Consider the following 16,602-nt stretch of genomic DNA (forward strand, 5'->3'; position numbering starts at 1 on the left):
CTCTTGCCTGTCTCATCACACGTCACACCGACAAGCATACCAGGGTCATCATATCTCTCTTGAAAAATTATTACAGTGCTGTTCATGGAAAAAAAGTTTTTTCTTTCCAAGCTGGATAAAGTCAAACAAATGAGCATCTGTAAATTGTGAAGAGGATTAAAACGGCTGAATCCTTATCGAAGTGGTCTATATGAAACTTAAGATTCGTAAAGTACATGAGAGCATGTACAGTTGACCCTGCTGGCCACTGTCTGCCTACTACTTGGCCTACTCAACTGCAGCCGAACATCACGTCATCTGCTGAAACCCCTCTTTCAGGACATGCTTCTTTAGCACCTTCCCACAACACTTATCCTATTGCACTACTTTTTCCTCAGTATCTGTTCCTTTGTACCCATCGCTACACTGACGTTACCCACTCACTTACTGTACCCCAACACCTGCCTGTCCCTCCTCATCTGTACCTTAACACCTGCTCCTCAGCTACTGACCTAAATACCTGTCTTCTTGATGCCAAATATTCGACGCTTGTACGCTACGCTTGTCCTTTGTCATCTATCTCACCTACTATTTTCTCATACCTCTCTCTCAACATCTGACGCTAAGACCCGCGTCTGAACACCTACATCTTACCGCTTGTCTAAAAAGACTTATCTTCCAGCACCCGTCCCAAACACCTGTCTTATATCATCTACCCCCAGCATCTCTCCTTAGCTACTTTACACAGAACCTGTCCTTTGACGCCTATATCCATCACGAGTAACCCAGCACCTGACCCTCATCATTTGCCCCTGAGCATCCGTTTCATGTAACTTGTGCTCACTTCAGTAGCTCTCACCACCTGTCCATTAATATGTCTTTCAACACCCACCCCTCCATACTTGTCCATGATCATGATATTTTCAAAAGCCTTAAGTTCCTCAGGATTTACTCACAGACTTGTTCTCCAAAAATTTATTGAAGAAAATAAAACATAAATATCATCTAAGTTATATCAAAATCAAACAATATCTCAAAAAAATATATATTTTTTTTAAAGAAAACTAGAAGCTATATCTCTCCTTGCCGGTTACCAGAGCTAGTCGGCGTGTATCACAACTTTGAACATTGAAAGGAAAATAGGCTTCCTCCTACTTCGTCTTCATCGACTTCCACCACTACTCCATCTGTTTCTCCCACAGTTCCCCCTACAATCAAACTTGTGACAGCTCCTGACACTTCCAGCACTCCTCCTATCACCATGCACTCCTTCAGTCACTTCTGAAGCCTCTGCTCTCGCTTGAAATATACCCTTTACCACTCAAGAAGTCATTCTTAAGAAACTTGTGCTGCCACTGCATTCATTCCTCCATCTACTTACTCTACTTCGTTCCCCCACTTACTCCTCAGACTGCTATGATCATACCCTCTCCGTCAGCCACTCGCACGACTCCTGCCACACCGTCTGTTAAACCAGGGATCATTCGTCTTGTTCGAGGGAGGTGAAGGAGCCATGGTTGCCGTCGGCGTAGACACCGTCGGCGTTGACAGGTACAGCGTTAGACTCGAGGACACGGTAGCCGTCTTTATCGGCCACGTACCGTACTAGGAAGTGGTAACCCTCAGGCGAAGTCCACCTGCCGGGTGGGAGACATCGTTAGTGTGGGAGACACTAGGGGTGATAAGAAAGGAGGCATTCGGCGTGAGAGAAAAGCATCTGGGGTGACTGGTAATGAGGAGACACTGGGAGTACGACTGGTAGCGAGGACATGGTTAGTTAGGACATTTAGTATTCTCATTCATGTGATAAAAAACTGAGAGGCGAGTGGTGTATGCTTGGCTAGAATTCTGAATAAGAAATGGAATCTGGTAAGATGAATTATCGTAATGATACTGTTGTAAACTAGGTCTGCCAAGAGGAGGATGGATAAAAATAATCATAAAGGGTTCATATTAAGAAGTAAAATATACAGGAAGATAAGTAAAGGATGATTCAGCTCATAAGATTATTGTCATTAATGAAGAAACAAGATCAAAAGATATAACAGAAAACTAAAGTTGCTAAAGATCGAAGAACTGACTCGAGTATCACAAAAAGTGTTGGCAAATGGACAGAGAAATTAGTAACGAAGAAATATATAATCTCAAAGCATAAGAACAAAATCATATTAATTGAAGAGATCTTAAAGAAAGTCAATCATCCAACCCACTCTTAAACTTCACCTCACCAGACATAAAGCCTTCCAAAACTGCATAACTGCCAGGGGTAGGAGCGTCTTACCCTTTTTCGTCTGCGCTCTGGACACTTATTATACGAATTTTTGGGAAGTGAAAAACCTGTCTTTTAGGGTGTGGCAGGTAAAATCTGTTGGAAAGACATGAGAATATAGAGAGTTCTACAGTTTCGAGGTATAGGGAAAGAAACAGTTATCAAAACGGCCCACTCTTGAGTTGCCAACGGTCACACTATAATCATGTGACGCAGCAGCTGGCCGAGTATTCAGAGTCTACCTAATGGTAGGGGCACACAAGCAGCTAGCTCTTGGGAGCAAAACCAAAGTAATGCCTATAGATGAGGGAAAGTGAACCAACATTGCAACATAGGGCAAGTGGGTCAAATTTTGAAGTTAACCAGGAAAAGTAAAAAGCAGCTTTAAGTTCTTTTGGTGTCTGTTTCAACGCGAACTTATTTTCTTGTTATTTCAAAGTGAAATTCGTTAAGATGTTCCAACAAAACCTTACAAGACTGGTAAAAAAAATCAAAGCCACAAATATACGACTCGTACAAGGAACTGAAAAAGACAACAAATTAGTATTTATTTGTAGATAATAAACCTGGCTGGAATAGGAATAGCGTTGTCTCAAAATAACAGAAAACGCTATGTTAGTAATATAACTTAGATTTATCTGATTGTATGCAGTGGTACGGCAGAGTTACCGCGCTATTTAACCCAGGTTTAAATCATTTGACAAGTAATGATCCAAGTATTGTGATGTCCAATTTATTACTATATTACTATCATGATGTATCATAGAAAACTTATTGAAACGTAATTTATGACTGGTTTAGCGGTAATCGTCCCTAATAAAAGAGGGAGTTGGTCACTCCTGCAAGATCGCCAAAGGTGTTCTCTGGCTCTAACTTGCCTGGAGGTACTTAATACCACTATACCTAACAATTAAACCAATATGATTCCTACTGTGTCTGTGTCTGTGAATATAATTCTAATTTTAAAGTGATTTAGTGATCTGTCTTTTAATGTTTAAACTCGTACGTCCTTAAAGGGAAGTATGTCACGCCCGACGTCTTTAGTAACATTTGTTAACGTTCTTTGTGGGTTCAGTTTGCTGCTTAAGTTTGTCTCAAAATATTCATGCATCAAAGTAAAGGGGTAATCATTAACCAAGAAAAATGAATTGATTGCTTTCATTTCTGTCTGAAAGAGTGACCAATTTGAGCAAACATGGTAGCCTCTGTCTACAAGTGTTGTGATAAAGTTATTTCTGAATAGGTGTGGTACAAAGGGAAGACCATTTAGTTCTAGCCTTGTAATTGTAGGTTCTTATGGTAAACGGCGATACTGAAGTCGTTATTGACGCATGTGATAGATATGTCCAAGAAAGATAATAAATTGTTATGCTCTGTGTCAGCCGAAAATTTGATGTTTGTGTGTTTGAGCTTCTCAAATGGGATGGGACGCGAAGCAATTGAAATGAGTTATCGACATACCTCTTGTACCATAAAGGTTTCAACTGAGGGAAGGCATTCATCTAGACATGATTTTTCATTGAGAAGAAGGAAAATGTTTGCCAGAGATGGACCTAAAGCAGAACTCATAGTTACCCCATCAGTCTGGACGTATAATCACCCATCAAAAAATTAGGAAGAGTCCTTTACTGCCATTTCCAAGAGAGTCCTAAGCTTTCTGGGTAAGATTTAGGAGAGTTCTTGCATCTTCAAACATGGTTTCCATGATAGATATATTGTTTCACTTAATGAAATGGTAAAAAGAGTTTCAGTATCAAACCTTGCTGTTATAGGAGGGAGTTACATAGTTTTCTAATTATTTCTTTCACAAAATCAAAGGAATCCTTGGCTGTAAACTCATTCGATGCAAGAGATTGTGGCGTAGGAACCAGAAAGTTGGCAAGTTTATAATTGAAAGTTCCTGTTGCTGATGATATATTGTAGGTGTGTCAGGAGGTCCCTGTTTATATATTTCCAGAAGGCCATACAATATACCTGCAGTTGATCCTAATGCAGATAACACTTCAAAGGTATCCTTTGTTATCTAGCATTTATCTTTTAAATCTCTAAGGTAGTACCTGTTCAGTCTGTCTTCCAATCTGATTATCTGTAAAAAAGAATCTAACTCAATTTTCCTAAATTCATAGTAATCACAAAATAACTACTGCTTCGCTGAAATGAACCAATCTTCTTTGCTTCGGGCAGACAACTCGATAAACTAGAAAGCGTATACTTTCACTTGGTCTTGACTCTGCCTCCCCACGTGAACCTCCTAAGGCTGTGTAACGCTTCTTTGCCTTTAAACATTTACGTGATATTTGTAGAGAATATGTTGTTAGACTGGATGTAAACTTAATATGAACACTTTGACAGATGGTATAGCCTCTATTGGTGATTCATCTTAATTTGAATTTAAGAATTATACATACTTGCTACTATCATTTCATAAATTTTCTTCACAATCTTAGATATGACGAGAATATCTATATTTATAGATCTGGAAAACCAAAGAAGTGATGATATTATTATTAGCTGGATCAACAAAGCAGAAATTATCACAAATGATTACAGTAGATTTAGAAAAAAATTGACTTAGATACTTTTATACAAGTAATCAGATTGGGAGATTGATGTTGAATACGTACCTTAGAAATTTAGAAGAGAAGTGCAAAATAACAAAAGAAACCGTTAACATGTTGTCTACATCAGGATCAGCTCCAGGTATATTGTAAGGCCTTCTGAAGCTTTATCAAAGAATACCACCTGCCACACCTACAGTATACTATCAGCAGTAGGAACTTTAACTTGCCTACTGGAAATAGATTTGCAAAGCTTTAGTAGGTTATTCTAGTGGAAGCTACTATGTACCATATTGTTGTGCATTGCACACGTGTATACCTATAGTAATATACTAGGGTCTCTGAATAAAGTCAGTCAATCACTTCCTATACAGCTGTCTCTTACGTATAATAATTTTACAGCAAAGAATCCCTTCAGTTTTATGAAAGAAATAACCATATGAATATTTTGACTCTGTTCTTATGGCAAGTTTTGATATTGAATCTCTTTTTGCAAACATTACGTTAAATGAAATAATGTGCATATGCATAAACATCTTGACTGAAGATGCAAACATTGTACACTGTACTAAATTCTACCGTAAAAGAGCTGAGCACAGTTTTGGAAATGGCAGTTGAGGATTCCTATTCTACTTCCAATAAACAAATCTTCATCTAGACTGCAGAGGTAGCTATGGGGTCGCTTTTAGGTCCATCACTTGCGAACGTTCTTCTTCGGCACTGTGAAAAAGTATATGGGGAGATAAATTCCCCTCAATTTAAACCTTTGTGGTACAAGAGTTATGTAGATGACACATTTCTATCGTTTAGAGACCCATCTCATTGTGAAACTCCAACAATATTTCATAATTAGACACAAATATCAAATCTACAGCTGACACAGAATGTAAGAATTAATCATCTTTCTAGGACGCATCTATCACACATGTCAATAACAACTTCAGTACCACTGTTCACAATCAATATACATTCACAGAGCTAGATTGAATCATCTGTCCTCTGTACCACACCTACTGAGAATTGACGCATTCATAGCACTGGCAGACAAAGGCTATCATATTTGTTCAAATAGGTCACTCAAACAAATAAAAGGAATCAAATCATTTTTCTTCCATTGATTCAAAGAATGGTATAGGACATAACGGAACAACAAACTGAACAAAGAACTTTAAAAAACAGGCGAATCAAACTGCTGTTTAAGGTCGGATATAGAAGTTTTTACATTGGAAAACAAATCTATGAACTACTCTCTAAGTATCATTCACGTCTCTAATCTAGAATCATATTCACATACTCCTACACATTAAGGATCATCATATAAACCTAAGTAGCCAGTACCGAAGGAGTGCATGTTTAGAATCACCTACAACATTCATATACCGAGTGTAACGACAGGTTAGTTGGTAACAAATGGTACCAGATACTTAGAGTTAGTTAGCTTAGTTAGAACAAACAAAGCCATGACAAACTCCCCTAATTCTTTCATTAGGGAAGATTACTACCAATCCCATCATATATATATATATATATATATATATATATATATATATATATATATATATATATATATATATATATATATATATATTTATATATATTTATTTTTTTATTATACTTTGTCGCTGTCTCCCGCGTTTGCGAGGTAGCGCAAGGAAACAGACGAAAGAAATGGCCCAACCCACCCCCATACACATGTATATACACATGTCCACACACGCAAATATACATACCTACACAGCTTTCCATGGTTTACCCCAGACGCTTCACATGCCTTGATTCAATCCACTGACAGCACGTCAACCCCGGTATACCACATCGATCCAATTCACTCTATTCCTTGCCCTCCTTTCACCCTCCTGCATGTTCAGGCCCCGATCACACAAAATCCTTTTCACTCCATCTTTCCACCTCCAATTTGGTCTCCCTCTTCTCCTCGTTCCCTCCACCTCCGACACATATATCCTCTTGGTCAATCTTTCCTCGCTCATTCTCTCCATGTGCCCAAACCACTTCAAAACACCCTCTTCTGCTCTCTCAACCACGCTCTTTTTATTTCCACACATCTCTCTTACCCTTACGTTACTTACTCGATCAAACCACCTCACACCACACATTGTCCTCAAACATCTCATTTCCAGCACATCCATCCTCCTGCGCACAACTCTGTCCATAGCCCACGCCTCGCAACCATACAACATTGTTGGAACCACTATTCCTTCAAACATACCCATTTTTGCTTTCCGAGATAATGTTCTCGACTTCCACACATTCTTCAAGGCCCCCAGAATTTTCGCCCCCTCCCCCACCCTATGATCCACTTCCGATTCCATGGTTCCATCCGCTGCCAGATCCACTCCCAGATATCTAAAACACTTCACTTCCTCCAGTTTTTCTCCATTCAAACTCACCTCCCAATTGACTTGACCCTCAACCCTACTGTACCTAATAACCTTGCTCTTATTCACATTTACTCTTAACTTTCTTCTTCCACACACTTTACCAAACTCAGTCACCAGCTTCTGCAGTTTCTCACATGAATCAGCCACCAGCGCTGTATCATCAGCGAACAACAACTGACTCACTTCCCAAGCTCTCTCATCCCCAACAGACTTCATATATATATATATATATATATATATATATATATATATATATATATATATATATATATATATATATATATATATATATATTGGAAAGGATCACAATTTTGCGAGTGATCAAGATATTCCTATGAGTCAACGGAGGAAAATTACACACGATAGGTTCCCAAGTGCACTTTGGTGTAATCATCACATCATCAGAGATGATACAAGAAAGAAATATAGTCAGCTGATATACAACGAACAGACGTAGTTAGGACGCCATTTGGTAAATACGTGATTGTCCAAGGCAGACAACGAGCGTATCATAAAGTTATTATGTGGACAAGAAGGGGAATTGTTTACAAATTTTATCAACAATAAAGCAAACCAATTTATAAAGACCTTCACTAACATTAAGGTTATGATTCTCTGTGTATCTAATGATAGAAGATTCAATGATATTTCTCGTGGTACTGGAGTTAGAGTTAATAACTGAGATGGCATTACTCCAGTCAATACAATTGAAAACTACGATCATATTCTTTCATACATATTCGCCATTTCCCGCATTAGCGAGGTAGCGTTAAAAACAGAGGACTGAGCCTTAGAGTGAATATCCTCACTAGGCCCCCTTCCCTGTTCCTTCTTTTGGAAAATTGAAAAAACGAGAGTGGAAGATTTCCAGCCCTCCGCTCCCTCTCCTTTTAGTCGCCTTCTCCGACACGCAGGGAATACGTGGGAAGTATTCTTTCTCCTATATATATATATATATATATATATATATATATATATTTTTTTTTTTTTTTTTTTTTTTTATACTTTGTCGCTGTCTCCCGCGTTTGCGAGGTAGCGCGAGGAAACAGACGAAAGAAATGGCCCATATATATTGTTTCATAGATACGTCAACGAGGAAAGAAACTGATGAAGGGATTTTTCAGAAAGTCTTGCGATATCACGTACCGTCATAAAACACAGAAAAAAATTTCCAAAACTTATCAAAAAGCTTCATGTGAACATTACGTGACCTTAACCTTTGCTTCACACAAAGCTGATGATGACACAAAAATACAAAGGGAAGTGAAAGCAGTGACTCAGCAGCACAAGATACAAGGATGAATAAATGTTGAGGAGAGGAATGACGGACAGCTGACCACAGTCACATAATGATCATTAGACTGACACATGGACCATCAGTACGAGGCCAATATCTATATATATATATATATATATATATATATATATATATATATATATATATATATATATATATATATATATATATATATTATCCCTGGGGATGGGGGAGAAAGAATACTTCCCACGTATTCCCTGCGTGTCGTAGAAGGCGACTAAAAGAGAAGGGAGCGTAGGGCTGGAAATCCTCCCCTCTAGCTTTTTTTTTTTTCTTTCCAAAGAAGGAACAGAGAAGGGGGCCAGATGAGGATATTCCCTCAAAGGCCCAGTCCTCTGTCCTTAACGCTACCTCGCTAACGCGGGAAATGGCGAATAGTATGAAAAAAAAAAAAAAAAAATATATATATATATATATATATATATATATATATATATATATATATATATATATATATATATATATATATATATATATATATAAGAATACCTGGTTTAAAAAGAGAGATATACATAAGTATACTTATGTGAGTAGGAGAGATGACTAGAGGGCGTTATTGGAGTACGTTTGAAGTGATAGGCGTGTAAAAGAGAGACTTTTGGATGTTCATGTCCTGAGACGGGCAGCTTGAGGGATGTCTGATCACTATCTTGTGGAGGCGAAGGTGAAGATTTGTAGAGGTTCTCAGAAAAGAAGAGTGAATGTTGGGAAGAAGAAAGTGGTGAGAGTAAGTGAGCATAGAAAGAAGACTTGTGTGAGGAAGTACCAAGAGAGGTTGAGTGTAGAATGGCAAAAGATGAGAGCAAATGACGCGAGGGGAGTGGGGGAGGAATGGGATGTATTTAGGGAAGCTAGCGCAAAAGATGCATGTGGCATGAGAAAGGTGGGAGGTGGGCAAATTAGATGGGGTAGTGAGTGGTGGGATGAAGAAGTAAGGTTGTTAGCAAAAGAGAAGAGAGAGAGAGGTGTTTGGACGATTTTTGCAGGGAAGTAGTGTAAATGACTGGGAGATGTGTAAATGAAAGTGACAGGAGGTCAAGAGAAAGGTGCAAGAGGTTAAAAAAAGGGCAAATGAGAGTTGGGTTGAGATAGTATCATTAAACTTAAGGGAGAATATAAAGATGTTTGGAAGGAGGTACATAAAGTGCGTAAGACAAGAGAACAAATGGGAACATCGGTGAAGGGGGCAAATGGGGAAGTAATAACAAATAGTGATGAAGTGAGAATGAGATGGCGTGAGTATTTTGAAGGTTTGCTGAAAGTCTTTGATGATAGAGTGGCAGATATAGGGTGTTTTGGTCGGAGCGGTGTGTGAAGTGTCAAGGTCAGGAAGAATGGGTGGGTAAATACAGAAAACCGGCAAGGCGGCGGGTTTGGATAGTATTGCAGTGGAATTCATTGACTGTTGTTGACTGATTGGTAAGGATATTCAATGTATATATGGATCATGGTGATATGCCTGAGGATTGGCGGAATGCATTCATAGTGCCATTGTACAAAGACAAAGGGGGTAAAGGTGAGTGTTCAAATTGCAGAGGCATAAATATGTTGAATGTTCCTGGGAAATATATCGGAGGGTATTGATTGAAAGGGTAGAGGCATGTACAAAGCATCAGATGGAGAAGAGCAATGTGGTTTCAGAAGTGGTAGAGGATGTGTGGATCAGGTATTTGCTTTGAAGAGAATGTATGTGAGAAATACTTAGAAAAACAAATGGATTTGTATGTAGCATTTATTGATCTGGAGAAGGTATATAATAGAAAGAGATAGATAAAGATGCTTTGGGGAAGGTATTCAGAGTATATGGTGTGGAAGGTAGTTTGCTAGAAGCAGTGAAATGTATTTACCAAGGATGGAAGGCATATGTACGACTACGAATGGAAGAAAGAGATTGGTTCCACTGAATGTCGGTTTGTGGCAGGGATGCGTGATTTTTCCATGGTTGTTTAATTTGTTTATGGATGGGGTGGTTAGGGAAGTGCATGCAAAGGTTTGTAGAGAGGGGCAAGTATGCAGTCTATTGTGGATGAGAGAGCTTGGGAAGTGAGTCAGTTGCTGTTCGCTGATGATTCAGTGCTCGTGGCTGATTCGGGTGAGAAACTGCAGAGGCTGGTGACTGAGTTTGATAAAGAGTGTGAAAGGAGAAAGTTGAGAATAAACGTGAATAAGAGCAAGGTTATTAGGTTCAGTAGGGTTGAGGGGCAAGTTAATTGGGAGGTAAGTTTGAATGGAGAAAAACTGAAGGAAGTTAAGTGTTTTAGATATCTAGGAATGGACTTCGCAGCGGATGGAACCATGGAAGCGGAAGTGAGTCACAGGATGTGGGAAGGGGCGAAGGTTCTGGGAGCGTTGAAGAATGTGTGGAAGGCGAGAACGTTATCTAAGAGAGCAAAAATGGGTATGTTTGAAGGAATAATGGTTCCAACAATGTTGTATGGTTGCAAGGCATGGGTTTTAAATAAGGTTATGCGGAGGAGGATGGATGTATTGGAAATAAGATATTTGAGGACAATATGTGGTGTGAGGTGGTTTGATCGAGTAAGTAATGAAAGTATAAGAAGGATGGGTGGTAACAATAACAGTGGTTGAGAGAGCAGAAGAGGGTGTGTTGAAATAGTTTAAACATAGAGATTATGAATGAGGAAAGATTGACAAAGAGGATACATGTGTTTGAGGTGGAGGATAGAAGGAGAAGCGGGAGATCAAACTGGAGGTGGAAGGATGGGTTAAAAACGATTTTGAGCTATCGGGGCCTGAACATGCAGGAGAGTGAAAGTAGTGCAAGGAATCGAGTGAATTGGAGCGATGTTGTATACTGGGGTCGCCATGCTGCCAATGGATTGAACTAGGGCATGTGAAGCGACTGGGGTAAACCGTGGAAAGGTCTGTGGGGCCTGGATGTGGAAAGGGAGCTGTGGTTTAGGTGCATTATACATGACGGCTAGAGGCTGAGTGTGAACGAATGTGACCTCTGTCTTTTTCTGGCGCTACCTCGCTGGTGGAAGGGGGAGGTTGCTGTTTCCTGTGTGGCGGGGTGGCGACGAAAATGGATGAAGGCAGCAAGCATGAATATGCACATGTGTATATATCTATATGTCTATGTACGTATATGTATGTATACGTTGAAGTATATATACATATTCGCCATTTCCCGCGTTAGCAAGGTAGCGTTAAGAACAAACGACTGAGCCTTAGAGGAAACATCCTCGCTTGGCTCCCTTCTCTGTTCCTTCTTTTGGAAATTTGAAAATGGGAGGGGTGGAGTATTACTAACTGATGGGGGAGCATAGGAGAGACTCTTGGATGTGTATGTGCTGAAGGGGCAGCTAACGGAATATCTGATCATCACTTGTTAGTGGCAGAAGTGAATGTTTGTAGAGGCTTTAGGCAAAAATAAAATAGATGGAATGAGGATGGTGAAAGAAAGTGACCCCAAAAACGAGCTTAAGTGAAGAGATACCTAGAGAGCTTGAGTGTAGAACAGCAAAAAGTGTGAATAAGTGGAGCTGAGGGAGTGGATGAAGAATGGAAAACACATTGAAAAGTAGTGCTTACATGTTCGACAAAAATGTGTGGCATACGGAAGGTGGGAGGGAAAGAGATGAGAAAGGTAGTGAGTGGTGGGACGCGGAACGTACGTTGCTAGTGAAATAGAAAATAGAGACGCTCGGGGTGTTATTTTCACGGAAGGGGAAAGTGATTGAGAAATGTAAAAGAAAAACCGGTAGGACGTCAAAGAAATGGCGGAGGGGCTGAAGAGAGCAAATGAATTTTCTTTTTTTTCATGCTATTTGCCATTTCCCGCATTAGCGAGGTAGCGCTGAAAACAGAGGACTGAGCCTTTGAGGGAATATCCTCACTTGGCTCCCTCCTCTGCTCCCCTTTTGGAAAATTAAACAAAACGAGAAGGAAGGATTTCCAGGCCCCCGCTCCCTCCCCTTTTAGTCGCCTTCTACGACACGCAGGGAAAACGTGGGAAGTATTCTTTCTCCCCTATCCCCAGGGATATACATATATATATATATATATATATATATATATATATATATATATATATATATATATATATATATATATATATATATATATATATATATATATATATGTACACGAGTAACTGCGACGAAATTTTGCCAAAAGGAAGGGCTATCGCGTAGTGAGAGAGAGAGAGAGAGAGAGAGAGAGAGAGAGAGAGAGAGAGAGAGAGGTCTCGGCCAGTAATCATGGCGTTACATCAGTGTGGTGGAAGAAAAGGTTACATAAAGAACAGGTCACTCGTCCCGGTCAGTTACCTTGTATAATCATAAGTTTGCTTGTTTATTTGGAGTGACTCACCGACATTAGGTGACTCAGTTTTCATCTTTCCTTAGTACTCACCTAATGAAACCTGAGTCCCCTACTGTCCACTCCCTTATCTACCAGATGTACCCTCACATGCCTGTGATATGTACAATATATACATCGTGCTACCCCACCAACTCTCGGTTCCACCCGCCTACGTTCCTCGTCCTTCACCTCTTCCAGGTGTGGGGTCCAACACTCACCCGTAGGAGCCCGTGATGGCCGTGCCTGCCTGGCCCTCCTGCTCGTGGTAGTGGTCGTCGGCGTCGAAGTCCAGGAGTGGTCGTGGGTGGCCAGCCGCTGGAACCACCGTAGCCAGCATGGCCAGCAGAACAACCTGACGGTCGTAAGGTCTTATTAGTTTCAAGGGGAGCTTCAAGAACGTACACACACATGCACACACACACACACACACACACACACACACACACGGGAGGTGCCCTATACTCATATGGCAGGCGTCGTGCACACACAGGGATGGCGTCGTGTACACACAAGGATGGCGTCGTGTACACACAGGCAATGCATCTTACGCACACATTGAAGGTATCGTACACATGCATATGGTAGGTGTCGTACACAGACAGGGGAGGCGTCGTACACACACATGGAAGGAGTAGTAGACACATATGTGAGGTGTCTTACACACACACAGGGACGGGGTCGTTCACATACATGTCAGGTGTCATGCACACAACGCGTGTAAACACATGGGAGGCGTCTTACACATACATGGGTGGCATCGCACATGCACATGGGAGGCGTCGTGCACTGATATGGGAGGCGTCGTACACACACAGGAGGCGTCGTACACTGACATGTGAGGCGTCGCACACTTGCATGGGAGGCGTCGTACACACACATGGGAGGCGTCGTACACACACGAGAGGTGTCGTACACACACGGGAGGTGTCATACACTGTTATGGGAAGCGTCGCACACACACAGGGGAGGCGTCGTACACACACACGAGGTGTCGTACACACACGGGAGGTGTCATACACTGATATGGGAAGCGTCGTACACACACATTGGAGGCGTCGTACACACACATTGGAGGCGTAGTACACACACGGGAGGCGTCGTGCACACACGGAAGGCGTCGTACATACACAGGAGGTGTCGTACACACACATGGGAAGAGCTGTACACGCACATGAGAGGCGTCGTCCACAATATATGCCTATATGTTGAAGTCAGATATATGCCTCAGTGAGGTTGGTGTCAGGAGAGGTGTGGTCAGGTACCCACCGTGAACGGCCTCATGACGGGGCGGTGGGCGGTCACCCGGCGGGCGGGCGGGCGGGGTCGCTGTGAGCCCCGGCGTCACTTCCTCCCTCACTATATACCTGTTGCTGTACCTCGTGACCTTCGTGGGCGTGACGGGGCGCCGCCGACGATGCCGACCACACGTCAACACCGAATTCTGGACACGCCTGACATGATCTCGAGACAAAAGTCTACAACGCTGGGGTTCCTGAGTACACTTTCGCAGCCGATGTTTGATAAAGTGTCCACACGCTATGCACAAACAGGTCATTAGCTTAGAAGCGACGTCGATACACAGAATTCACCCTCTGCTTCATGATCAGCAAGACATTTACACGGTCAATGTTTCTTACAGGAAATATTTCAGACTGCCACCTGACACTAGCAAGACCTTCGTCCGATGTTGCTCATCTGGTGAAGAGAGAGCACGGCACGTGGGTAGCCTGTAAGACCCCACCAGAACCCGCTCACCTGCCCTACAGCGCCTGTCACATAACTTGTGTGCCACATGGCCGGCCTCTGCTGCTCATACAAATATATGTACAAATGTATCAGTGATTCCTGGAATACCTAACCTCAGCCAGCAGGAGCAGCAGCGGTGTTAACCTCGACACACACCGCCAGACCCCGACTGACACCCATGACTGGTTCGAGTTCATCCACTCTCCCCCACCAGCTGACACACATCAGTATTCCTGACGCCAGAGCAACAGGAGCGGGTTGTCGTAGCAGCGAGAGCACGCGTTGTGGGCGGGCCGGACCTTGCTCCACTGAGAGAGTTAAAACGCAGAGCGGAACTTGCATCACTCCTTTCCATCGTTTACTCGGCCAGCTTCAAGGTCTATTTCAGGTTCAAAGATAATTATTACTTCATTGCGCGCAAGCACTATGACCCTGCATTCCTTTTTTCTTTATACTTCTGTATTATTTTTGTTCATAGGAGGAAATATCTGTCCATAACCACAACGCGGACTCCCAGTGTAGGTGGTCCTGAGAGAATGTCTTCCACACACTCCCATTCGAAGCCCTTCTCCCTGTCCGCACCTCTCCTACGCACACACTCCTTATCAACCACACTTTTCCCCTGTTCCTCTTCCTACTTGCCCTCCATACACGGTCTTATTGTCCCTTCTTGAACAATATGTTCCAATGACCAACATTTGTCAGCAAAGCATCACTCACTCCTACAGTCACTCTGCCCTATACTCCATACTTCACTCTGCAGGTCTACTCTGTGCCCACACCTCGTACCCTACGTCCATCTTAGGAAATCTATCTCCAAGTTGCTTTTGGTGCGGATGTGGCTTAGTGGTTCAGGTGAAAGTTGCTCTTCTTTGGTTTTTGTGATTAATCCACAAAAACGATTAAAGGGAGATGCTGGGTCGGGTGCTGCAGTGTGTGTGTGTGTGTGTGTGTGTGTGTGTGTGTGTGTGTGTGTGTGTGTGCTGCGCTATGTATGCTGCGCTGTGGTCACCACTAGAGAATGAAAAAACAGAGTTTGTCATGAATGATAGTACCATGGCATTAGAATACTGTAGCCGCATTGGTGATTATAATGATCAATGCATATATCATTACTATTATTGTTATTGTTTTCGTTATTATCATTAATACTATTATTATTATCATCATCATTATTACTATCATAATCATTATTATTATTATTATCATTATTATTATTATTATTATTATTATTATTATTATTATTATTATTAGTATTATCATTACTATTATTATCATTATTATTATTGTTATTATTATTATTATCATTATCATCATTATCATTATCATTATTATCATTATCATTATTATAGATATTGCCATTATCATTATTACTATTATCATTATTATTATCATTGTTATTATAACTATTATTATATCATTATTATTACTATCATCACTATATCATTCATACTATTATCATTATATTATTATCATCATCATCATTATCATTATCATTATTCTATTATCATTGTTTATATCAATGTTATTATTGTCACCATCATTATCATTATTATCATTATTGTTATCATTATCATCATTAGTAATGTAACCCTAAGGCTTCGAGAATTGCCTCACCATCCCACCAATAAACAAATGAAGCACACACCCCTGTCACAGACCCACCTTCACACAGAACCACCCACCCTTTACTCTTCCCAATCTCAGCCACACCCCGACACCCTCAATAAAAACTCTTCATTCTAGTAGCTCTTCTCCCACGTGAAATATTCGTAACGCCTTCCACACACCTCTCTATCAACGCTGGCATCCTCTCTCTTCAGATTCATTTCTCAAACACACCTGATCCACACATCCTCTACCACTTATCAAACTGCATTGTTCCTTCCCAGTCTGAAGCTCTGTACAAGCCACTACCCTCTTAATCTCCACCCTTACATAACCAGGCACAGTCAACAAACTTATACCACTGCATTATAAAGATTCACTCTTTCCACCTTGCCTTTA

General features: G+C 41.1%; 1 protein-coding gene across 2 annotated transcripts; it reads right to left on the reverse strand.

Annotated features, from left to right (window-relative positions):
• Positions 1-939: 939 nt before the first annotated feature.
• Positions 940-14,874, reverse strand: LOC139757858 (uncharacterized). 2 transcript variants are annotated; one of them, XM_071678760.1, is made up of 3 exons: positions 14,709-14,874; positions 13,068-13,201; positions 940-1,616 (listed from the first exon to the last, which is right to left on the reverse strand). In XM_071678760.1, the coding sequence occupies exons 1-3, from the start codon at positions 14,790-14,792 to the stop codon at positions 1,460-1,462; spliced, it is 375 nt and encodes a 124-aa protein (XP_071534861.1). In that variant the 5' UTR covers positions 14,793-14,874; the 3' UTR covers positions 940-1,459. The 2 variants fall into 2 exon arrangements, with proteins under 2 accessions (XP_071534861.1, XP_071534862.1); XM_071678761.1 differs by lacking the exon at positions 14,709-14,874 and adding an exon at positions 14,116-14,702.
• Between the last annotated feature and the right edge of the window lie 1,728 nt (positions 14,875-16,602).

This window comes from Panulirus ornatus, chromosome 28, assembly GCF_036320965.1.
Source record: "Panulirus ornatus isolate Po-2019 chromosome 28, ASM3632096v1, whole genome shotgun sequence".
Classification (NCBI taxonomy): domain Eukaryota; kingdom Metazoa; phylum Arthropoda; class Malacostraca; order Decapoda; family Palinuridae; genus Panulirus; species Panulirus ornatus.